We start from the raw sequence: 26182 nt of genomic DNA, 5'->3' as shown, positions 1-26182 counted from the left end.
GTCTCTAATTTTCTCTCATAACCTTCTACTTTGAAGGAAGCATGGTACTCTGGGTATTTTTTCAGCTTTATTTTTCTTAAACGGTAAAGAAAAATGGGGTTGAAAAAAGGCTATTTTCAGTGCCATTCCTCTAATTTTTTCATCTACCACAGAAAAGGGCAAAGCAGACTTTGGGCGCAAATGGGACTGGTCCTGGGATGGAGCCCCACACTGGCCTCCCTGCTCAGTGGGGAGCCTGCTTCTCCCTCTCCTTCTGCTGCTCCCCCTACTTGTGCTCTCTCATGCGCTCTCTTTCTCTCAAATAAATTCTTTAAAAAAAAAAAAAAAGAATATATCTATTTCTGAGGACAATCAGTTTGAGGTAAAGCTAAAGAAATGCCAAGGCCCACTACGAGGGCTGGGAAAAGGGGCTGTAGTTAGAAAAAGAAGGGGACCAAACTACGAGTTTATTCTTTTTCCCTCCTCTGTCCCATTTTACGACATGGACATGCATACTGCCTCATCGAAACCCCCAGACTCAGCCCAAGGGAGACTGAACCCTCTAGTCTTGCTATGTTGGGAAAAGGAGAGGAGAAAGGTAGGAAATGTGCCACAAATGTAGTAATTAGGATAATCATTCTTTATTACTATACTATAAATAACTACTAATCATCAGCTGTTAAGATCTTTGGAAACAGGCTTTTGAGAGTCGATAAGGATAGCTTTAATCATTAATTGCTTAGAAAATAATACCTCTAAATTTATAGGGTTTTGGTTTTATTATTCATTTATTATAAGTCCAATATCCACAGATAAGACAAAGGTTTCAGTGGGATCCCAATTCCAACAAGTAGAACTCTAAAGTAACAGAGTCTGATTATGTGATGCTTTACTACATTACTATTCTTTTACAATCCATTAAAATAAAAACTTCAATATAAGTCTTTAACAGAGTTGCCTTTACTGAGATCAGTGTCATCCTGCAAGACCTTCCCCCACCCCCCATTTACTCACATAAGATATCTCAGCTCCTAAGGCTCCAGTCTCAGAATAAAATGGAGGCTCTTGCTCTTTTTCAAGGATAATTCTTCCTCATATGCCCAATCCAGGTATTCTCATCTCTCTCTTTTTAGTCTCCTCTTCTTTACCGGCAATTCCCGTTTTACTTTCAGGTTTTAGGCAACCTTAAAAAGACTAATGACTGACTCTAGTAACTCTCTACTTCCCATTCCATTTTCATCTTGGATTCTCAAAATTCTCCATCTTGAGACTGGCTGCTCTATACTTAGGTGTTCGGGGGCCTTAATGTTCTATTGATATTGCAAACTACTAATGGACAGTTCTTGGTTTTTATTCTTGACTTCCCTATAAGAGCACTGATAATCCTAGAAACTCTCTCCTCCCTTCTTCAGGGGCATAAGTAAGAGTTCTATCTTGTTAACTTTTTTCATTTATTTATTTTTAAAGATTTTATTTATTTGAGAGCGAGAGCACGGGGGGAGGGGGAGCGGCGGGGAGGGAGAAGCAGAGTCCCTGCTGAGCAGAGAGCCTGATGTGGGGCTGGATCCCAGGACCCCAGGATCATGACCTGAGCCGAAAGCAGTCGCTTAACCAACTGAGCCACCCAGGTGCCCCAACTTTTTTCTTTGAAAATTTCACTTCTGTAATCCTTGCAGGGTCTTTTCTGGTTATCTAACTGGGGGATAAAGGACCCTTGGCCTCGTAACTCTTCTTCTATGGTGAGCTCAACAACCAGTTTTAAGGATTCTTGTGTATAACTAAAAAAATCTTTTTTTTTTTTTTTTTTTTTTTTAAAGATTTTATTTATTTATTTGACAGAGAGATACACAGCGAGAGAGGGAACACAAGCAGGGGGAGTGGAAGAGGGAGAAGCAGGCTTCCCGCGGAGCAGGGAGCCCGATGTGGGGCTCGATCCCAGGACCCTGGGATCATGACCTGCGACTGAGCCACCCAGGCATCCTAAAAAAATCTGTACCTTAATCCCTACTTAAATTATCAATTACTTAGTATATATTAAACTGATAGTAGGAATTACAAACTGTTTTTTAAAATCAAATTTCCTGGGGGCGCCTGGGTGGCTCAGTCGTTAAGCGTCTGCCTTCGGCTCAGGTCATGATCCCAGGGTCCTGGGATCGACCCCCGCATCGGGCTCCCTGCTCGGCGGGAAGCCTGCTTCTCCCTCTCCCACTCCCCCTGCTTGTGCTCTCTCTCTGTCAAATAAATAAAATAAATAAATAAATAAATAAATAAAATAAAATAAAATAAAATTTCCTGGGGCACCTGGGTGGCTCAGTTGGTTAAGTGGCTGCCTTTGGCTCAGGTCATGATCCCAGGGTCTTGGGATCGAGCCCCACATTGGGCTCCCTGCTCAGCAGGGAGCCTGCTTCTCCCTCTCCTGCTCACCCTACCCTGCTTGTGCTCTCTGTCAAATAAATTACATCTTAAAAAAAATAAAATTTCTTTCAAATTGGTTAGCTCTTATCTCTGTTAACTTTTACATGACAAACTGATTCACATTATCCTGGATGCCTCACATTCATATCCATCCTTCTGCCTTTGCTTGCACTGTTTCCCTAAACTGGGATCAAGGTTCTGTATCTTTTGTAGTCTTGTACATTCATTATGGTGTAGCTTAAATACCATTTCTTTTGTGAAGGCTTCACAAAACACTAACGATCAGGATAATTTCTCTCTTAATCTTTATACTGTTTAAATTAACGTATCTATATCATCTCTAATTACTTTGTATTAACCTCCTAAAAGGAAAGGTTGAATAGAGTCAAATGTAGGTTATCTATGCTCAGTGAGTAACTGTAAAGAATTTAGTTTTAAAAAACAGATTATCATGAAAAACCTTAAAAACCAAAGTCATTTTGAGGAGTAAGAGCCAGCCTGCAACAGCAGGATGTGTGCATTAAAAGTGAGGACTTTAATGTGAGAATACTGTACCTTTAGGCCCTTTCCCAGGGGTGGGTTCCACAGTAGTTTTGCTCCATATAAGTATGACTCCACCTGAGTCGCCAGTAAGAACATCTCCATTCCCCAAGAATGCTAAACACTGCACAAATTTTGGTTTTTCATATTTCTACAATGAAACAAAGAGAATTTTCAGTTTTCCCTTTGGCATGATGTTTGTTTACTCAACAATTAAAAAATCAAAAGTTTTATAATGAAGTTATAACATTCTGATCCTTACCCCAAAAATTCCCTGTTTTCTTGTTAGTGAATTGCCACTCCAGGTCCAGAAAAAGATATGAGATTTACCACACGTTATTATGGTATTTGCATCTGTTGGATGGAACTCCACAGCCAAAACAACTTCATTTGTTGTCTGTGGATAGAGAAATAAAGCCTTAGATGAATGTATATCCTTATCTCCATAAGTACCAATTATAGCTACTGACAATCAAAGACTGGGAAACATTTTGAGAAAATGTCTTTTCTTCAAAGATCAATTTTCCTGAAAAATTTTAATAGATTTTTAGAATAATGATTTAAATTTGATGTCCTCATACTACTGTATCATCTTTTACGCTATTTACATATAATAACTCTGCACTAGTAAGATGTATGAATTAGTTTTAGATTCTTTTAATTTCTTACACATTCAGGTAAAAGTACACTAAAACTAGCAAATGCAAGAGCCATGTACATTCTATCATAAAGACAGACTGTCATTTTGATGGAAAAAAAAAAAAGTCTTATCTTTCTTGGTACTATGGACCAAGAAAATATTACTGATTGAGAGATTCATCATCAGGCTGAGGGCTTAAAAAGTAGATAAACAGAATGGTCACTCTACTGATACCTACAGAAATGAAAAAAAAAAAAAAAACAAACCAAAAAACGAAGACGTTTTATGCTCTTTCCTCAAAAAAACCTAGAAAGGACAGGAGTTAAGTTTAAAAAGAACTAGAGTGAGACTGTGGAAGAAACAGGCATGAGAGTCACAAAAGAATTATAAATACAGTTTTTTCACTGAAATTACTGAATTGAGGATATTTTTTAAAACAGCATATTTCTATGTATTCAGTAAATCACAACTGAATTATCAAATATTTTATGGCAAAAGCACCTATTCAAACTTAACAGTGAGGTAAAAAATACATGCTTGTACAGCTGTTTACTGTTAGCTGTTGTTTACTTACAGGGTGAATAATATCCATTTTTTAGAAAGATTTATTTATTTTAGAGAGACAAAGTGCACAAGTGCACACACACGTGGGGGGAGGGGCAGGAGGATAGAATCTTCAAGCAGACTCCAACATGGGGCTCCATCCCATGACCCATGAGATCATGACCTGAGCAAAAACCAAGAGTCGGACACTTAACTGACTGAGCCACCCAGGTGCCCCATTAATGTCCATTTTTTAACTTAGGTAAGAACTTCATGTCTATGAAAGCATTTCTTTTTTGCAAATCAACATGATAATCTTATGAACAAAGTGAGTTAAACATAGTACATTTTATGTTTTTTAAAGTAGGCTCCATGCTGGGCAGAGCTCGAACTCACGACCCTGAGATCAAGACCTGAGCTGAGATCAAAAGTCAGATGCTTAACCGACTGAGCCACCCAGAACCCCTATGTTTTATGTTCTTATACCAATAAAATGAAAAACGAAAAAACTGATCTAAATTTAGAAATTTTCCTAGGACTCCAATATTTCTGCCAATTTTACATTTCTACTAACATCTGAGTTTGAGGGCCTTCTACAGGCACATATATAAAACCCAAACAATCTAATCTAAATGCTTTTCCCCCTTAACTAGAATTCAGGTTATAAGATGAGAAAAAGGGCAGTACCTTTTCTTGCTATATAATTCTCCACAATGATTATATATACGTAGCAGGTCAAAGTAAATTTTAAAGATAATGTTAATAACAAAACAAAAATTAGTCCTCTCTCTTCTAGAGGTGCCTTTTTTTTTTTTTTTAAGTAATCTTATGCCCAATGTGGGGCTTGAACTCATGACCCTGAGATCAAGAGTCACATGCTCTCCCAACTGAATCAGCCAGGCACCCTGATGCTACCTTTTAAAAACTGATCAGTCCCTTGTTTTCACTTGGACAAGAATCAAAACTACTTGACAGTTGAATCTTATGCCAAATGGATTAATTGAGGGTTATAAAACTAACTACAAATACTCCCAGTATACAAACCCATAATGCTAGTGTAAGATATTCAATACATAACTTGAAGTAATCTATGAAATTAAATCACTTTGGGTATAAGTGTAGCCTTACAGGATATTTTACTTTTTTTTTTAAAGATTTTATTTATTTGACAGAGAGAAAGAGAGCGTCAGAGACCACAAGGCGCCGGGGCGGGGGGTGGCAGAGGGAGAAGTAGGCTCCCCGCTGAGCAGAGAGCCTGATGCAGAGCTCGATCCCAGGACCCTGGGATCATGACCTGAGCAGAAGGCAGACACTTAACTGACTGAGCCACCCAGGTGCCCCCAGGATATTTTATGTTAGTTTTTATTGGTTTATATTATACATACAGAAAAGTACTCAAATCCTAAGTACATAGCTTGATAAATTTTCACAAACTGAACACATTTCTGTACAGCATCTAGAACAAGAAAAAGAACATTTCTAACATCCCAGAAATAACTTAGATACCTTTTCTAGACACTATCCCCTACGTCTGCTCAAGTAACCATGATCCTGACTTGTAGCAGCATAGATTACTTGGTTTTAACTGGAATCATATAGAATGTACTCCTTTGTGTCTGACCCCATTTTATCTACATATGTGAGATTCACTTCATACTGGTGCATATATTGTAAACTGTTCATTCTCATTGCTGTATTGTATTCCTTTGTATGTAAAGACCACATTATTGATTTATCCATTCTCCTACTGATTGGCATTTGGGTAACTTCCTTTTTTTGGCTACCATTATTTTTGATTGTCTTTTGGTCAACACATGGATATACTTCTGTTGGGTTTACACCTAAGAGTGGAACAGGATGGTAGAGGGTATGCACATCTGTATGCTCAACTTGAGAAGGTAATGCCAAACAGTTTTCCAAAAATGGCTGTGCCGATTTCTATGTTCAACATACAGCAGTGTATGAGAGTTCCAGTTACTTCACACCCTCATAAACCTTGTTATTTTTGTCTACTCTTATCCCTTTGTAATTCCACACATACTAAGCTTGTCAACTTCCATGAAATTCATGCTGGGATTTTGACTATGTTGAAAGTATAGAATAATATGCAGAGAAGTAATATCTTTATAATATTTTCTTCTATCCATGATTATTGTATATTCCTCCATTTATTTAGGTCTTCTTTAATTTCTGTCAATAAGATTTTGAAGTTGCCTTACTGAATTTTAAACTTATATAAATTAACTAGGTATGTATCAACTCCCCAAATTTCTGTGACTTAAGCAGAAATAGAGCTCACCTACAGTGGAAGAGAATAAGGTCAACATACAGGAAAAGGAGGAGAGAGAAGAGAATCAGTGATCCAGTCCCTGAATCAAGTCATTCCGGAGACAAAATTCCCCTCTGAGCTTTTCTAGATGTGTTCTTTTTCTCCCTAACCATGAATCAATACATTCTCTTTATCTTTCAGTTGTTTTGCAGTCACTTGCACTGGAAAGAGCTCTAATACAGACATCTGGGATACAGTGCGTAAGGAACTTCAGTGTGACAAGCAAGGGGAAAAGAGTTTCTCGCTTTCGCAAGTAGGTGGAATATGGTGGGAGGCGAAACTGGTTGAGGGTTGAGGAAGATGACTAGTGCAGAATGGGACATGTTGATTTTGACCTGCAGGACAGGACATTCAAAGAAAGATGCCTAGCAGGCAACAAGAAATATAGGTGTGCTAGAGAGAGATCTGGGTTAGAGTTAATTGATATGGGACACAGCAGACAGTAACTAAGGCCATAAGAGCACACGATACCAGTGGAAGACATGGGATATAACTGAAGAATACCAACATTTAAGGTCCTGGAAAGGAGATCAAAGAGTGGCCAGTAGGTGGAAAACCACAAGACTTCATCTGGTAGCCTTTACTACAAAGGATCAAAATTCACCCATTTTACTTCGGTATAACGTCCCCATGTTTCAGTGTTAAATTACTCTGAATGATGGCTGAAAGACAATCTATGTCCTCATTTATGTTTTTCAAGATTTGAGGTTTCCTGACATGTCATATTCTTTTCAAGTACAATCAATCTACTCTTTCAAAAGATTAACTTACACTATTTAAAAGAATCTCTTTTTGACCAACAAGCTGAAAGCTTGAAGCTTATATCAAACAAAACTGCTACGAGAGAGAGCACGCACAACTAAAGAGGAATGTGATGTTATTTAAGAGTACAGCAAATATGTCACAGGCTTTTTATAGTCATCCTGTCACTCTGAATCCCTCTGAAAGCCTTTCAGAGGGAGGCCATTGCCACCCATATGAACACAGTTGCAATGTTAACCTTATATTCTTCTCTTACAAGTTATACACACAAAAGGATCAACCCTATTCTACAACAATTATAAATGCTGTAGCATTTTATGTAATAATCCCATACATGTAATTAAGACCAAAAAACTTACCGTTACATTTGCTTTTTGGTTATGTCAGTTATATTCCTAGAATGAATTTTTCCTTTAGATTTTTAAAACTTTAAAGATCGAATGAAGTAACAAATTTTGTTAAAGAAGAAACCAGGTAGAGTATTCAGAGTTAATTTTGAGATGAGATAACCATCCACTTTGGCATTTCTGTAGTACAATGTGTCTGAAATATCACTGGAATTTGGTTGAAGGTGCTTGACTATTTTATCTTAAGAATACTTTAAGAATTGACCTCAGGATCTATAGATACTATCACAGAAACTACAGACTATAAACAGGTGTTGTTTAAAAAAAAATAAATGGTAGGTATTCTTAATATCATTAGAATAATGGCAAATCAATAAATCTAATGAATATGGCCAGTTGGTATGCTCTTGCAACTTAAGGATACGCAATATACTTCCAAGGATCTGCAAAACAAATAATGTATTCTGAAAAATAATAATTAAAACTTCTTTTGATTTACCTTTATTTCTGCTCCTTTTGATTTTTTCTGCCAATCCCACACAGTAAGCATATGCTCATTGGAGTCATCAATAACACATAAATGAACACCTGAATCCTAAAGAAAAATCAATTAAAGGCATTTAAAAATTTTCAGTTAAAGTTGACTTTCTAAGAAGAAATACCGTATTATTAAAACTGCCAATATTAAGATAATCCCAAATCCTTTAAACTCACAGCTCTTGAAAGAAAATGATTATCCTATTTCCTGACTCTATTTTCTTCAGAAATATAATGAAGATTCATTTAAAAATATTTTCTATTTTTAATTTTTTCCCCCAGGTTAACTTCCACTTGCCATCTAAGTTACTTCTGTTAGTCAGATAGCAATACAGTTTTCCATGATATACCTGACTTACATTAACATGGATAAATGAGATAAATAAAACAAATTTTCTATTTTCCTTTAAAATTTTTTTTAAAAAATTTATTTATTTGAGAGAGAGAAAGTAAACATGGGTAGGGAGGGGCCAAGGGAGATGGAGAGAGAGAATCTCAAGCAGATTCACCACTCAGGTGTGGAGCGTGACGCAGGGCCTGATCTCACGATCGTGAGATCATGATCTGAGCTGAATTAAGAGTCAAACACTTAACTGACTGAGCCAACCAGGCACCCCTCTTTTCTATTTTTCTGAAACTATTTTCATTCATATAATTTAAGTCTCCCACTTTAAGAAAAAAAATGTGGATACTAAAAAATTGTTTTCCATTAGCATTTGCAGTATATGCCTAATGACATATATGGGAGAAAGAAATACTGTGGTGAAAAGAGGTACTGAGGAAGGGGAGAGCTTATTACTCTCTTCTCTATCTTTTTTTAGCCTATATTAAAACAATTACCTAAACTAGGAAAAGTTAGAGTGAGGCAATCCAAGACAGTCTTAACACTGTAACAATGTTATCAATAAGATGACAACAGTTCCTGCTACAGAAATTTAAGGGTAAGAAAGGTAGTGAAAAACCTTCTGTCCACTTACCACCTTTTGTAAATGCCTTTCTCACAATTCTTGTCTCACTGCACCTCTGGACATTCAGTACTTTCAAAGCTAGCAAAGTTCCTATGTCCACCCAAATTTATCTTTCAGTTCTAAAAATGTCCCTTCCGCCTCCATGTCCCACAAAACTCCCATAATCCATAATAAACCTGCTGACAGCTAGGAACTGAAGAGGTAATATGAACACATACATATATTCTACTTTTTTTTTTTTTAAGATTTTATTTATTTGACAGAGAGCGAGCGAGAGCAGAACACAAGCAGGGGGAGTGGGAGAGGGAGAATCAGGCTTCCCGCTGAGCAGGGAGCCCGATGCAGGGCTCGATCCCAGGACCCTGGGATCATGACCTGAGCCGAAGGCAGACACTTAATGACTGAGCCACCCAGGCGCCCCTGAATATATACATATATTCTAAAGTATGAGTGAGCCCCAATAAAATCTGGAGGGGTGTTTGTATTTGAAATTTAAAATCATGGATCCTAAAATGTAGATCTCCTGTATAATCTATGATAATTGTATTTAATTCAAGAAAAAATAGAATGTTTCAATGGGTAATATCCTCGTTTTATTTTCCCCTCAGAATAAAGCCTCAAAGTTTAGATAAGATTGCTAGATACTGAATTTTAAACTCATGTTGTCATCAATTCAGAACCAAGATAATTCATGATTTTAGTAAGCACAAAGGTCTGATTTTTTTTTTTTAAAGATTTTATTTGAGAGAGAGAGAGAATGAGAGAGAGAGCCTGAGAGGGGGGAGGGTCAGAGGGAGAAGCAGACCCCCTGCTGAGTAGGGAGCCTGATGCGGGACTCAATCCTGGGACTCCAGGATCATGACCTGAACTGAAGGCAGTTGCTTAACCACCTGAGTCACCCACGCACCCCACAAAGGTCTGATTATTTCATTTGTTCCAACATGACATCAAGAAAAGTCAATATTTGTGCAGAACTGGCCAACTTTCAGGTCTGTGAATTTTCTAAATAAAATAGATTTCCATGATTCAAGCTGAAGCAAAAAAGCACATCCTACTGCTCATTTCAATTATACCATGCTATGTATATATTCCTCTAACCATTTCCTGCAACTACAGGAATCCTATTTCAGAATAGGATTCAGAACAAAAGTATAATTAGATATAATAACCTGTATCCCATTTAAACCAAAGTACTTTAGTACCTAGGTTAAAATGCTGTCCATTGCTAAGCAATAGCTAACAATTCAGAGTTAGCACTTTCTATGAATACACACACATACACACAACTGAGCTTATCTTCTTTTCTGCTTCTTTATGCAGCTTGCTCACTTCTTTAAAAACTGTTACTTACTGCTTTTGAAAAATCCAGGCATCCTACTCCACGCTCAAAGGTCCCAAGTCCAATAATTTGCAGGGTGGATAAACTAACTGAATCCCACACTCTGACATGGGGTTGCAGAGGCTGCAAAAACAAGGGGAAAAATACAAGCTAGCAAGACTAACTGGTATTCAGGTGGATGCAAATAAATACTGTTACCACACAGAACTGTCTGCCATCTTTAAAAAGCAGTAGGGATGGATAAACATCTAATATAAAATAGCTACTGCATTAGACATGACCCCAAAGAATCTTGAGTAGGTATTTTCTTCTCATACTATGAAAACAAGAAAATAACAACAGTGATAATAATAGTAGCTGCAAATGATTTAGTATTTACTATGTCATATTCTATTCTAAGTACATGTATTAATTAATTTAATCCTCATAATCCTATGAACTATGTACTATAATAATCACCATTTAACAGATGAGGAAACGGAGATAGAGAGATTTGAATAACTTGCCCAAAGTTATACAGTTATTAAAAGGCAGAGTTAAATTCTAACCCAGGCAAATTTGCTCTGGATACTCTGCTTTTAACGTTACCTTCATTCCTGGGAAACTAATACTTTTTTTTCCTAATCAATGTCCAATAAATTGCTAAACAGTTCTTAAACAGAACTTGAAACTGGAAGGGGCCTTAGAAGTCATCCAATATAACCATTCCAACTCCTTTTCTTTAAATAAACTCAAGCCAGAAAATGTCATGGGTACAATCAGACACATGTTAATCAGTCATCAATACTACTGTTGATCCTTACAAGTAAGGGATTTATTACGTAAACCAACCTAATAATATTGAGTAGGAACTGAAAATTTTAAAGTGTTATCAGTTCTAGTCATATATAAAATCAAGAGGTCCATCAATGTAGTGAAACTGTAGTATCCTCTGGCAAACACTGATAAGTTATGCTACGTTAAAAAAAAAAAAAAGTAACAAGCTTATGAGTCCTCCCAATTTTACAAGTAAATAGTTTCCTTAGGGAGAACATTTATTTTTAGAGAAAAATATTTAAGTAGTATGATTCTCTTTTGTTTTTTGGAATGTTCTTACATTCTGCTATATTTTTTCCCTGCTTATACTAGAAATCCCTTAGTTGCCATTTAAAAGAATAAAATAAACAAGACATGGTTAAAATTACAATCGATTCCATTCTGATGGCAATGTCATTGGTACAGCATGCAGAACACTATGCCACTCACCCTTCCATCTTTATCCACTCCAGCTATCTGTCCAGTTGCGATCCTAATTTTGTCAGGATGGATAGCAAGGCTAAAAAACAGTATTAACAACAATTTTAAATATGGGAAACATGTGAAACAGCCGAAATATGCCTTAGTAACAACATCTGTCAAATATTTTTCAGTTTTTAATCATTAAAAAATTCTTGTGACTTATCTGCTTTATTTTCTTTAGCAAATCAAATAAACATCAAGCATCTAAGTTTTGGCCATAGTTTTTCTTTCTTTGCTAAACTAAAATAGACAATGGAACACTAAATTCACAATTGTGACAGGATAAGTTAAACTGTCTTCATCTGTTCAAGTTCCTTTCTAGTCCTGCACATGCACATGCATAGTCAGATGGTTTTATCATACTGAAGATGTGGTACTGCACTGTGCAAATGTAATCTATTACAATGTCAGCATTTTCCCTGTTTGCTATATAAAATAGCAATTATTGCATATTATTGACTGAACAGCTCTTCTAATAGTTCTGCTTTTCTACAAAGGAACACAGTGAACATCCTCACACATAGCACCTCCAAACTTTTAATTAGTTCTTCATGCTGAAATCTTGTAAGTCAAACTTGGGGCAAGAAATTCTTAAGTACAAACTGAAAACAGGGCAGCATATATGCCCACATTTCTCATGTTAAACATGAGTGATGAGCAAAATTTTTAAAAGGATGTCTTTCCTGTCTATATCTAAACTCTTTCTACATCTTGCAACCAAGCTCAAAGTATTTTGTTCTTAGTATGTATGGCTCATTACTTTCCAGGAGATTATCAATTAAATTGTCAGAAGAAATAAAAATGCTTTAAAAGTTACACTAGAACTTCCCCATATTAAAATGCCACTTTTTAAAATATATTCTACAGAATGACCATAATATCCTTAACATCTGAGAGCTCTCCACAAGAAACCATTTCTGAAAAAACCCAAATTAAAAAGAAAAGCAAAAATGACAAAGAAAAAAAAAAAAGTGTTCAATGATACCAACCATTTCACACAGTCTGTGTGACCCAGGTAGTGTCGCTGAGTTCTCTCCTCATAATTAAATAGTACTACTACTGATGCTATGAAATACACTATTTCTCCGGTAGGAAGAAGGTAAACATTAGCGCGACAGTCCTTTCCTCGGTAACCGTATCTTAAACACAAAGTCAAGGGTTTTAAATAACACAATTTTTAAGGTGTAAACTAACAAGTTTTTCATGGATACCTAAGGGAATGAGGAAGGTATAAAGAAAACAGGAATGCATCGAAACTAGGAAACTCAAGTCCTGCCACTATCCAGGGTGCAATCCTGAGTTTTTAATGTGCATAAATCTTAGTTTCCTCATTCCCCAAATACGTATTGAGTTCCTAACGTGTGGCAGGCACAGGCTGAACATACAGTTCTGAACAAAACAGAGGCCTGTGTCCCTGAAGCTTATGCTCTGGCAAAGATGACAAAAACACCAAATACATCATTAGAAATTGTGGAAAGAAAAGTAACAGTATCCTAGGAGAAAGCATAGAAGGAACACCTAATGTAAATGGAGAGAAAGCGAAGAGAGGGATCAAAAGAAGAGCGGAGAAAATTACATTTATGCTTGACCTAAATAATGAGTAAGACAGCCAGGCACAGTTGGTAGGCAGAGTGTTTATTAAAAAGTTGTACAGAATTATAGGATTGGTGAGTTTTCCCAAGCTAATTTCTGCAGAAATGAGGGAATGAATGAAAGGGTAGGGGAAAGAGCTTATAGGAGAACAGAGGCAGAAAGCTGAGTTCAAACTACTAGCTCCATTCTGTTTCATGGAGTTTCTCAAAGGTTCTAAGAGAAAAATTTCTAAGTGAAATTAAGGGAGGTCTTTTATGTAGTCATTTTTTTACAAAGTCTGGCTGAGAAGTTAATTCTGGAATTAGAACCAATCTTGTTAATTTGAGCTCTTAAAATAATTTACATCATTTCACAAGTTACAAAATGCTTAACTGATGTTTCCTTACTTAATTCTTACAATAGCTCAGTAAAGTAGGAGTTATTAACCTCTTTTTATAAGGGAAGTAAGGTTCATTGGGGGTGGCAGAGCTGAGACTCAAACACTAGTCTTCCCATTCCAGCCTAATGCCTTCTCTACCACACTGTAAGTAGCTGCCACGATGTTCATACAATAATACCACTTGCCCTATTCAAAGATATTAATTTGGGTGGTTTTAAATTGCTAATAGCAAAATATATATAATATGTGAAGGATGAGCGGTAAGATCTCTTTACTTTCTCAAGTGGTTACAATGTTTATTACATTTTTTTTTTTGTATAAAGACAATTTTGATAGAGGTGAGGTAAATGAATTTTTCTTAAACTAAAGACAAAGCAAACAAATTTGCTGTCACAGTAGAGAAGGATACACCCACTCCAGTTTCAGCTTCTCAGGAGGCAGTTCTGTTCTGATGTCATCATAGTTTTCAACATCAGAAGGAATGAACATTGTAATTGGCCGACCTCGCATAAACATTTTAACATATTCTCCTTCTGTTAAAACACAAGACAAAAGTTAAGTCAATCTTCTGAATAATCATAGAAAAGTGGATTATTAAGGTGATATAGTAAGAACAAGACAAAAAAATAGCTAGTTCAGTTTTATTCTTATTATACATAATTATTTTTATATAAAGACCTTGTCTAAAACATTGTAGGAAAAAACTATTGGTCATTTCCTTAAATGAGAATAACTATTTTCACAATTAAACTAAACAAGAAGGCCAGGAAAGCTGAGGTAGAAAAATGGAAAAAAAATTAGGATGAAAGTTTTTCTGACAGTTGAAAATAAAGAGATTATCAGGGCAGACAACAAACATGTCTAACATACTACTCGATCAACCTACTAATTTTTTTTTTTTTAAGATTTTATTTATTTTTTGAGAGAGAGAGAGAGAGAGAATGAGCACATGAGCAAGCATGAGTTGGGGGACGGTCAGAGGGAAAAGCAGGCTCCCTGCTGAGCAGGGAGCCCAATGCAGGACTCGATCCCGGAATGCTGGGATCATGACCTGAGCTGAAGGCAGACGCTTAACTGACTGAGCCACCCAGGCGTCCCAACCTACTCATGTTTAATGAGACATACAAAAAACATGGCCTGAGACTACACCATGAGGAGAGGAGTCATACAGCATCGTAAGTCAGGATGCAGAGAGAGGACAAGAGCTCTGCCACACACAGCGAGTATAGCTGGAAGGGAAAGAAGACCAACTTCCCTCACTTCACAACTGTTCCAACGATCAGGGTTGGGTCTAAACAATTTAATTCAATTACAATACACTAACATTTTTAAGACAGTGCTAGGAAATAGTTTTCTAATTAGCAGTATAGGTTCTAAGACATCTTTTATTTACTTAAAGCAATAGTTGTTTATAAGATCTGCAACAATCTAAAACTAAAGATGTTAAAGACAAGTCTAGAATCAAATCAATATTTATTGCGTATCTTTTACAAAAGGAAACAAAACTTCACTAAGCAGACGAGATTGTTTCTTGAGAACAAAAACCAAAAAACAACACCCATCCTCGGCCTCAGCATCCTAATGACCTACATATAGGTAAGTTTAGTAGATGGTGACAGTGATGGTGAAATGGCCACAAGAAAACCTAAACAGGAAGGAGAAAATAAGGGACTGAGTACGAAAGCATAGCATGTGTCTAGCACTTACCAACTTGTCTGGCATGATATGAAAAAACAGCAGAAACAGACTGAAAATGTGGTCATCAACCAGAGGCTGATACAACTCTAGGACCTCTAATAATGACCTAAGCTACGAAGGAGAATACATAATTCAATAGTTTATATAATGAGAACCATGGAAGAAGGAAAGATAAATTACTTGATGAACGTCTGCAAGTATTTGTGCTTGTTATGGGTGAGAAGTTCAAGTTATTTTTATTATTATTACTCACTTGTGCTTGGCCTCATGGTTAGATCTAAGAACAGGCTAAGACCTCCCACGCCACAGTTTTCACACCACATGATATAGGTCTTTATTACTTCTGAATCTAAGAGTGGGCTCTGCTTCCTGATGATTTTTAGCATTGCTGGACTTGAGGAGAACTAAATGATTACCAGTTGCAACTATTTCTCTTCTGCAATCATCTTTATCAGCATCTCCTTGTCCTTTTTTGTATAGTTCACTTTCTTATAGGTATCAATTTGTTATATAATTTCCCTCATGTTTTTTTTTTTAAAAGAATATAAATTCTTGGGGTCCCTGGCTGGCTTAATCAGTAGAACATGTGACTCTTGATCTTGGGGTTGTAAATTCGAGCCCCACATTGGGTGTAGAGATTACTTAAAAATAAAATCTTTAAAAAATATATATATAAATTCTTAGAGGCAGATATCCTGTCCTTTGGAATTTCCCCCCAGGATCTTTGATCAGAGGCGTATACCATAAATGCTTTCTGGATGAAAAAATAAAACTATTAGCAGATGTCTCTACCACTTAGAGGAGATCAGATGTCCAGCCAAGGGAATGGGTTTAGGAATAGTGGTATCAAAGAAAACAAAAGTTCTCCTTTGCTAATAGAGACAGCTCAGAATACCATATTGCTCCCTCTGTCAATTATCCTTTATCAACTATTCCTTTCTCCTCAGCAGCACAAGCAACTAAGTAAAAGCAAAGAAACTATCTAGTGCTTGTCAACTTTTCCAAAATAAAAATGGCAATGCATGTCAGGATGAAAATGTTTTCTCTGCCTGGAAACTGGCAGTATATATGTTGAGGTCCAAATATGTAATCTAGGAACCTATAACAATTCCTGAGATTGAGGGAGGCAATGTATCATAGTGGAAAGAACATGAGCTTTGGGAAAAGACTGATCAAGATCTGCATTCCAGCTTTATTGCTGACTAGCTGTATGACTCTGGCCTCATTTTCCTAATACACAAAATAGTACTACGACTTACCACCTGCAATTATGATTCACTAAATAAGACATTACACTGTAAGGGATAATATGAGGTCCTCAACAAGTATTTATTCCCTTCCCTTTGAGAAGAATTTGTACCATTCTGAACCCTGTCTAGGAACTGCTTATAATACGTGATTTAACACACTATCTCTTCATAAGCTTTAAATCGACTGTCCACAGAACAGTACATATAGGTAAATAAGCTAGAATTCTATCATGTACACTTTTAAAAAATATTTTATTTATTTGAGAAAGAAAGCAGAGCGAGAAAGAGCACATGAGTGGGGGGAAGGGGCAGAGGGAGAGGGAGAAACAGGCTTCTCACTGAGCAAGGGACCCTACATGACCTGAGCCTAAGGCAGATGCTTCACTGACTGAGCCATCCAGGCACCCCATCATGTACACTTTAAAACCGGGGTCACAAATTGACTATCTACTGGCGCACACAGGTAATCCAAAATGAGAGCAGTGAGAGAATATAGGATGACTGACTGGGATCTGGGACCACTGGCACACCCCATGCTCATGTCAGGGAGGCAGCAGCTAGTTACGTCCATGAAACGGGTGGGCCTAGTGTTGCTAGATATTCCCTTTTTTTCCCCAAGAGAAATGGGAAATCTATAGTTTATTGTTGTATCTCCCAATTCTTAAATATTTCATCCTTGTGGGGAAAAAAAGGGAAAATACCATGTGAAAACGCACTTCTGGCCTGCGTACAGCAGTCTGCGACTTTTTTTTTTTTTTTAAAAGAATACAGTCTTTACCTTGGGAATCAGGTAAAAAGAGTCTCTTTTCTCCTCAACCATTGCTGGGTATAGATTCTCACTGCAAACTTGTTCTTGAGATTGTCAGACTTCTTGACCTTACAGTCAAAGGACTTAACAGTCCATTTGTCTGTTTTGCCCTAAAGCTACTTTCTGGCTGTTCTCACTGTAAAACTACAGTACCATGAAAGTCAAGAAGGGATGGGCCATGAGACCAAAGAAAATTATGAGATCAGTTATATTTTCTGGTGGTCAAGAAAAACAATCTGAGAAAAAGAAATTACTAAACTATTTCATGATAATTAGTAAACACAGTATAGAGCTTTTCAGTATTCAATAATAAAGCTGCTTTTTAGTGAAATGTAATTAATCTCAACATTTTATTTCTTACTTGGCACTGTGAAAATTCCTTGGACTAAGTGGGAGGCTATACAGTATAGTGGAGAGAATACAAGGTTTGTGATAAAGACAGACCTTGGTTTGAATTCCAGCTTTACCACTTACAAGTTTATGCCAAATAAAAAAACAAGTTTTAAGAGAGGGAGGGAGGGAGGGGGAGGGGCAGAGAGAGGAGAATCTCAAGCAGGTTTCATGCCCAGCGTGGTCACAACCCTGAGATCATGACCTGAGCCAGAATCAAGAGTCGGAAACTTAATCGACTGAGCCACCCAAGTGCCCCTAAATATTCTTAATTGAATCTGATCAATGATAGCTTAATTATAAAAAAAGAAATTCTGTGGGATACTGTTGATAAAAATACTATAATCAATCCCAAAATACCATGAGTTTGTTTCTCTAGACACATACAATGTGGGAACTCGTAGAAATTTAAGAGTTCACCTAGTCCAACCCCCTACCTGTAGAGAAGGGGAAACCAAGGCTCAAAGAGGTCAAATGAGTTTTTAGACTGTGTTCCAAAATTTTATGATTTAGAACTTGTGAAACATTTTTATTCTCAAACTATGTTCTAGACCTGCAGCATCCAAAACAATAGCCACTGGTTCTGAACACTTAAAATGTGGCTAGTCTGAACTGAGATATGCTGTAATTGTACAATACAGATTTTTAAGTCTTAGTATGAAAAAAAGTAAGATATGTCAATGACTGATCACACACTGAAATGATACTCTGGATATACTGGGCTAAATTTATTAAACTTACTCTTACCTGTGTCTTTTTACTTTTTAAAATGTGGCTATTAGAACATTTTAAATGACATATGTGTTATACATCATATTTCTATTGGATAGTACTATTCAGACAGCAGTAAGGTCCTCAGAAGTCCAATGACCTGACAATACAGCTTACTTATAATCCAAATAGAAGCCTGAGCTTTGGACCCCAATAGTAGGAAATCAGAGTACAAAAGAGGAAGATATTTCTGTTTTATTATCTTTGGAAAGAGTGAACACTAGGCAGAAATTTTTATTTATTTATTTATTTAAGAGAGAGAGGAGAGCGAGAGCGTGCGCAAACGGGAGAGGGAGAGAGAATTTCAAGCACACTCCACGCTGAGCATGGAGCCTGACGCAGGGCTTGACCCCATGACCCCACTCATGACTCAGAGCTCATGACCTGAGCCACAAGAGTTAGATGCTTAACAGGCTGAGCAACCCAGGTGCCCCTAGGCAGAAATCTGAAACACTTGATTTTAACACTTTCCTTCCTTTGTCCTTCTCACTGCTAGCACTTCCCCTTTGGTCTACTCTTGTTAACTCAATCTTCTACTTTAGCATCTCCCCTAGGCCGTCCTATCCTGCAAAGTGCTCCAAACTGCAAAATGACCTTCATATTCCTTAATCCAAACTTTTTGGGAGTTATCTAAGGTGTTCTGAGAAAAGCACTATTGCTGAAATGATTCAGACAGATATAAATAACTAGTTACCGAAGTTACTTATTTAAATAAACTCTACTCACAACATGGGGCTTGAACTCAGGAGTTGCATGCTCTACCGACTGAGAGAGCCAGGTGACCCAAAGTTACTTATGTATTTAAAACATACTTATCAAAATTCATTAATCTTTCACAGACTAATAGTGAAAGGTAAAGTGGAGAAGGAAATTAGTACTGGGCATACTCTGCTCTAAGATCAGTTCTTCCAGTGCCTCCTCCCCTCCCCCCCCCCGCCCGCCCAATAGCTTGCTCCCTTTTTGGACCTGGAGATTAAACAAACAACAAAAAGGCTTTCAAAGGCAACAGCAGAGCTTCAGGGTTTTGGACTATGACTATACTAATTTGTATAATGGGTACTGCCTATAGAAAACCTTCTGAACTTCTATAATGTTTACAGTTTAACACATCTTTCTCCCAAAAGTTTCCACTTTAGAAATCCACTTTATTTGTATTTTACAATCTTTAGAACTAAAGAGCCCCCCCTCACTGAAAATTGGAATTTAAATTTTATATTTAACTATAATGTAGCAGAGTGTGATGCTATCTAATTCCAGCAAACAGGAAATCGGAGAATCTTAATTTAGTCTGAGCTTTTTTTTTTTTTATGTTAGTCACCATACAGTACATCATTAGTTTTTGATGTAGTGTTCCATGATTCACTGTTTGCGTATAACACCCAGCGCTCCATGCAATACGTGCCCTCCTTAATACCCATCACCAAGCTAACCCATCCCCCCACCCTGCCTCCCCTCTAAAACCCTCAGTTTGTTTCCCAGAGTCCATAGATGTCTATGGCCATTCCACCCTGAATACACCTGATCTAGTGTGAGCTTTTACCAGTTCTATTCCCCCAAATCATAAAGCTCAAGAACAGGTTGGTAAACAAAAAGCTAGAAATACTGACTATAATTTGTTAGTAGAAAGTGACAAAGAGCATTTTAGGTAGGCTAAAATCTTTTCTTAAAAAGAATAAATTCTCAAAAGATTTCAAGTCCTAGTTAATGATCCGGTTATATTGTAGTAATAATTTAATATTTCAAAATCCAATGAAACAATGTAATCTATAAGAATCTTTGGACTTTGAATAAATTGATTTGTACAATAAAGTCTAAATTTCACCCCTTTTCAAAGGTCTAGCTATAAAAATTGGTAAAATGTAGATCCCCAAATTAAAAAAAGGGGGTGTGAATTTAGAAGGATATAATCTAACCCTCCTATTTTGCAGATTTAAAAAATTCTTAGTTGGGGTGCTTGCCAAATATTACATAGCTTTACTTGCTAGGACAAAAACCCGGGTCTGAAAAATATGACCAAGTAGTAAAATGCTACCTTAATTTTCTTTGTTCTATAGGCAGACTTCTACTGACTGGTAAATTTTACTGAATTCTTAATCACATAGGAGCAGGGGGAGTGGGGTGAGGGTGCACAATGAAGATATAAAAGAAGTGAACCTAGCCCCTTAGGAGCTTACAATAGAGCCATGACCAAGTCTTACGTAACTGCTAATCAACTCTTAACACTAAAGACACTAATGAGTCCACCTGTAGCTACTTTCTTGAATCTAAACTCCTTTAATCAGATTTCTCTTTGTTATTTTGTTTACAACTCTGATTGTAATAAAATCACTTCAAGATAATCAGATATGGGCATTTGCTTAAGCATTTTGGATTATTTTTACTACCTAAAAAAGGCTTTCTTTGGGAAAAGATGGGAAAGAAGTCTAGTCCAACACTGAGACACATAAAACTTCCAAAAGACTTGTTGTTATATTGCTGAAAACTTTTCTGAACTAAGCAAAATATGGTTGTATTTTTTTTAATATGGTTGTATTTTAAAAACTCCCTCAAATCACTTATATCCCCAGGAAAAGTTATTTTAAGCACTAAATTGAAATTTTTTTCATTTTATCTGAATATACCAAGTTGGATTTAATTTAAAAATAAATTCAAAAGAGAAACTTCAGATAGCAAAATATTTACCTAACTCTTTTTAAAAAAAGATTTATTTTAGAGAGAGAGAGAGAGTGCTTGAGCACAAGTAGGGGGAGGGGCAGAGGGAGACACTCTTCAGACTCCCCGCTGACCGTGGAGGCCAATGTGGGGGCCCAAAGGTGGGGCTAAACCTCACGACCCATGAGATCATGATCTAAGCTGAAACCAAAAGTCCAATGCTCAACTGACTGAGCCACCCAGGTGCCCTGCCTCTAGCTCTTTTCCTTTTTTAAAAGATTTTATTTATTTCAGGGCACCTGGGTGGCTCAGTAGGTTAAGTGTCTGCCTTTAGCTCAGGTCGTGATCCCAGGGTCCTGGGATTGAGCCCCACGTCCGGCTCCCTGCTCAGCAGGGAGTCTGCTCCTCCCTCTCTCTCTGCCTGCTGCTCCCCCTGCTGTGCTCTCTCTCTAATACACGAATAAAATCTTAAAAAAAAAAAATTAAAATATTTTATTTATTTGAGAGAGAGAGAGAGAGAGTGTGAGCACGTGAGGGGAGGAGCAGAGGGAGAGGGACAAGCAGACTCTATGCTGAGCGAAGAGCCAGATGCAGGGCTTGATGTCATGACCCTGAGATCATGACCTGAGCTGAAATCAAGATGGATGCTTAACCGACTGAGCCACCAGGCACCCCTCTTTTTCAATTAAATGTAACAGGAAGAGAACCAGGAGGTCCCAAGGGAGCAATAAAAGCCTGTATATGAAATTTTAATTAAACAGAATTAAAGAGAGGGTTCAACTTCACCTTTAATGTTTTATTTTTATTAATTAAAGATTTATTTGAGAGAGAGAACAAGCAAAGTGGGAGGAGCAGAGGAAGAAGAGAGAATCCCAAGCAGACTCTGTGCTGAGCATGGAGCCTGATGTAGGGCTCGATCTCACGACCCTGAGACTTGAGCCCAAACTTAGAGTCAAAACTAAGAGTCGGACGCTTAACCGACTGTACCACCCAGGCACCCCTATGTTTTATTTTTTTAAAAAACAACCCGAGTCAAAGCAAAATGTAAAGATTTAGGGCGCCTGGGTGGCTCAGTTGGTTAAGCGACTGCCTTCGGCTCAGGTCATGATCCTGGAGTCCCGGGATCGAGTCCCACATCGGGCTCCCTGCTCAGCAAGGAGTCTGCTTCTCCCTCTGACCCTCTTCCCTCTTGTGCTCTCTCTCATTCTCCCTCAAATAAATAAATAAAATCTTAAACAAAACAAAACAAAACAAAACAACCTGAGTCAAAGCAAAATGTAAAGATTTAATAAATCTGGGTCCTCAATACACAGGTGCTTGTGATATTATTTGTATATATTTTAAGATTAAAATATTTCGGAATCTTAAAAAAGTTTAAAAAGCTTTATTAAAGTAAATAATCAACAGAATATTTTTGGTAAAACTGTTCCTTGGAGAACCAATTGCATAGTTCAGGAAGGTGGCATATGTTTTGCTATGGTTCTTTCTGCAATCTTGGTATGTATCACTGATCAACTATACCTCTTTTCTGCTAAGCCTAATAACAAGTTTCAGAATTCTTTTCCAAATGCTTCAGGAAAACAGTAACAAATGAAAGAGTAAGAAACACATGTGGAGTCTAACTGCCATGGACAGAATGGATTTCTAACTATGCTTGAGGAATGGAAATTTTTCTGGCTAATTGCATTTTCTAGTTTAGATTTTTAAAAAAGCTTATGCCTATGGGTTGTGAAAATACAGTACGGGTGAAGTCTTTAACCAGAATAAAATAAATATGCACAAGACGAGGATGTTCTGTTACGAAAAGTCATATTCTCCATGTCCAAAGGGGACAGGTTGGGACTTTTTTCAGCTGAAGATAAGGAAAAGAGGATGTCAAGAACACATATTCTTAAAAGTTGGGATTGTTTATATTAAAAAAAAAACTGGACAGCCTTTAAACATTTTAATCTAGAAGACTGTTAACAACATCAAGAAATAAGAATCTCTGCTTCATAGGACTTTAAAAAAAAACCCTCCAACAGAGAAAAGGTTCCCCTGTCTGGTTTCCTTTTAAATATAGAGAATACATGGACAAAGCCCAGATCCCTAGGGATACAAGTAATGTTTATGCTGCCTATTTAAAATGATCCAATATCTAAATTTCTCAAGTGAGTATATTTTTTGGAAGTACAATACCTGGTTTCCTGCCTTTTCTGCCTGTTCACACTAGAACAGACTTAAAGCTAGCATTCTTCTTCCTAAATTCAGGAACTGCAAAGTTTTGGATACCATCTTAGTAACAAAAGGGATAAATTCTATCTGTAGCTCAATTAAGGTTTTTGGTTTGTTTCAAACTACATACCCCCTTAGCAGGTATATGCTCCCTCTCAGTAGGTAACACAATATACAGACAGTGTCAGTAGAACACTGCTATCCTTTATATCCTTATAGATGAATTTTAGCTATTCTTTCAGATACATTGCTCAGTTTACGGAAGCGTGATCAGGTTTTAGGACAAAACATGCCTGGAGCCAACAAGTCAGAAAACAACACATGGCATGAACAAAAGCACCTACATTCAAATTCTTTAAAAGGTAAATTAAAAGCAAGTTAGTTAAGGTATGGGGAGCTGTCCTCCATTTTCTATTTGCTGCAGGAACGAGCTTTTAAAAGTTATTAAGAGAGACTCTTAGTGACATCTAGTCTAAACCTTAACTGTATGTGAGGAAACTGAGGTCCAAGGTCTCAGAGTCACAGGGAAAACTTTATTACTGGATGAATACTCTCTCTCTTTTTTTTTTCATAATTTCCTTTGGCAAAGTCCTAACTCATGCTCATAATTTTAGTCCTTTAGGATTCTGATTCTAAACTTTGTATGGTGCAGGTCATTTCACCCCTAACTAGGTCTCATACTTCTTATTCTTGCACTCTTTCTGCCATAACACTTTACTTATCTTTCCTAAGTGAGGGGCCTAAAGAAGCTTCTGTTACTTAGACTGAATCTGTATTTAATAAATGTAATGATTAGAAATACAAAATTGTATGTACACTATAATCAATGACCTCTTTGCTGTCCCTTAACAGAGAAGAAAGCTCTTGCCTCAGGGCTTGTGTACTTTCAGTTTTCTCTGCTCATGAAATTCTTTTCTCCAGATTTCCATATATTTCACTCACGTCCTTCAGGTGGTTCAATGTCACCTTATCAGAAATGTCTTCCCTAACTACTCTATGTAAAATAGCAATTCTCTACTCTCCTCATTCTTTCTCAATATGTATTACCTCCTGACACATTAAGTATTATTTTTTCTTATTATGTAGAATATAAGTTCCACAGAGTGCAGAGACCGTAACTGCTATATCCCCAAGTGCCTAAGGGCAGGGCCTGACAAAATAAGCACTCAATAACTATTTGTTAAAAGAGTGAATGTTTAAAATGTGTATCTGATAAAGCACAATAAACATATCAGAACTATAATGGCTGTTAAAATGACAAGATTATTCAGGTTTTTTTCCCTTTCTCTAATTTTGTAAACGAGTTTAGTATTTTCAGATTATTTGGACAACTGTTTTGGCTACACCAAATTACTGAAGTGTTTTACATAGTATATATTTCAAAATGACTTTTAAAGTATTTTTTATCTATAGTCATTTTTAGACAGCTAGTATGAGACAGTTACTTCTCAATTCTCTAAGATATTACAATAACTGATCTCTCATCTAAACACACCTATAGTTCCTGCATGGATCTGGTAGTTAAGCACGAATGCATCTAAGCTTAGAGCAGTGAGGCAGCACTATGAAATGACGTAAGAGTGTTATATGATGACTGATGATTTTTCCTCAATTAAGCATATTTCTCTCCAGTAGGGATCTGAGTCATTCAGGCTCTCAACATGACCAGACTAATTAACTATGTACTAATTCTAAACAGCACAAGTTTAAGATGCTACAAGAGAAAAAGGATTTAAGATTATTTAAGCTTGAAAAAAACCCCGTAACGTGCTATAATTTGAAGACATTCAGGTTCTCTTCTAGAAAGGAGGACATATGACACTTATTTTCCATATTAAAAAAATATAAAATACTTGATTACCATAAGGATGAGTTTATAGACTGTACTAATTTTATTACAAAATTTATCAGATTGTTAGCTATTTTCCCCAATAGATAATTTTATAAAAGGTGCTTATAGTCCCCTAAGTTAGCTCAAAAAACTTTTATCAGTACTTATCAAATGAATAGTACTGTATTAGAACCTAACCACTGCATCTAACAATGAATAAGCCTATAGGAAAACTTATTCACAGTTTAACCTGATGTGCTAAGTCTTTCTCTTGCAATGGGAGAAGAATCCAACAGAACTAGAGAGAAAAGTGATGAAGAGAGGTTCATGTTTCAGGGACCTGAGTGTAGGTAAAGACTGAACTTGGTAAGAGTCTCTTTTTGGTGATATAACCTGTCCTTCCTCCCACACCTAGCCTCAGACTGTCCTGTGTACATCCCATTCCACTCCACCTCCTACTGCTTTCAACTATAATTCTCTTCCTTCTGCCTCAGTACCGATCAGAATATGCAGTTTCATAGCTCTTCTTGTACTCTACTGTGGCTGAAGGATACAGGCCCTTCAGGTCAAGCTTTTTCTGCTACCACTCACCTAAATGTACCAAATGTAAATAGTCTTCTTTCCAAATCAAAAAAGATGGCTTGGAGCAAGTCATACTTGTCATTGTCAAAAAAGAGCTATAGAAATTAATAAATCATATTTTTAAAAGATTGTACAAAAATGATAGATATTTTGGATTAATACCTAAAGTATAAGAAAATGTGTTGTAAAATACACCATGCAAAATGAATACAAACTTTAAAAATATATCTACAACTTCTATCAAATGAAGATAATCTATTTAACGGTTATCTTTTCATCTTACCCCACGTATCTGAGTGCAAGATTATACTGTCAGATTCACATACATTAATATAAC

The 26182-nt window shown here is 36.8% G+C and overlaps 1 protein-coding gene across 4 annotated transcripts in view; it reads right to left on the bottom strand.

The window, feature by feature from the left end:
* The window catches only part of EML4 (EMAP like 4), a 146534-nt gene that overhangs the window by 37457 nt on the left and 82895 nt on the right, over positions 1-26182 (bottom strand). For all 4 annotated transcript variants that reach the window (XM_078056238.1, XM_078056239.1, XM_036074889.2 and 1 more), the window contains 7 exons: positions 14059-14182; positions 12667-12816; positions 11645-11714; positions 10412-10522; positions 8055-8150; positions 3197-3331; positions 2950-3085 (listed from right to left, as the gene is read on the bottom strand). In XM_078056238.1, coding sequence (XP_077912364.1) covers positions 2950-3085; positions 3197-3331; positions 8055-8150; positions 10412-10522; positions 11645-11714; positions 12667-12816; positions 14059-14182 — 822 coding nt within the window. The remainder of the gene's footprint in view (positions 1-2949; positions 3086-3196; positions 3332-8054; positions 8151-10411; positions 10523-11644; positions 11715-12666; positions 12817-14058; positions 14183-26182) is intronic.

The sequence above is a fragment of the Halichoerus grypus genome, chromosome 10 (genome assembly GCF_964656455.1).
Source record: "Halichoerus grypus chromosome 10, mHalGry1.hap1.1, whole genome shotgun sequence".
Classification (NCBI taxonomy): domain Eukaryota; kingdom Metazoa; phylum Chordata; class Mammalia; order Carnivora; family Phocidae; genus Halichoerus; species Halichoerus grypus.
This window is presented reverse-complemented; position numbering and strand designations above follow the sequence as displayed.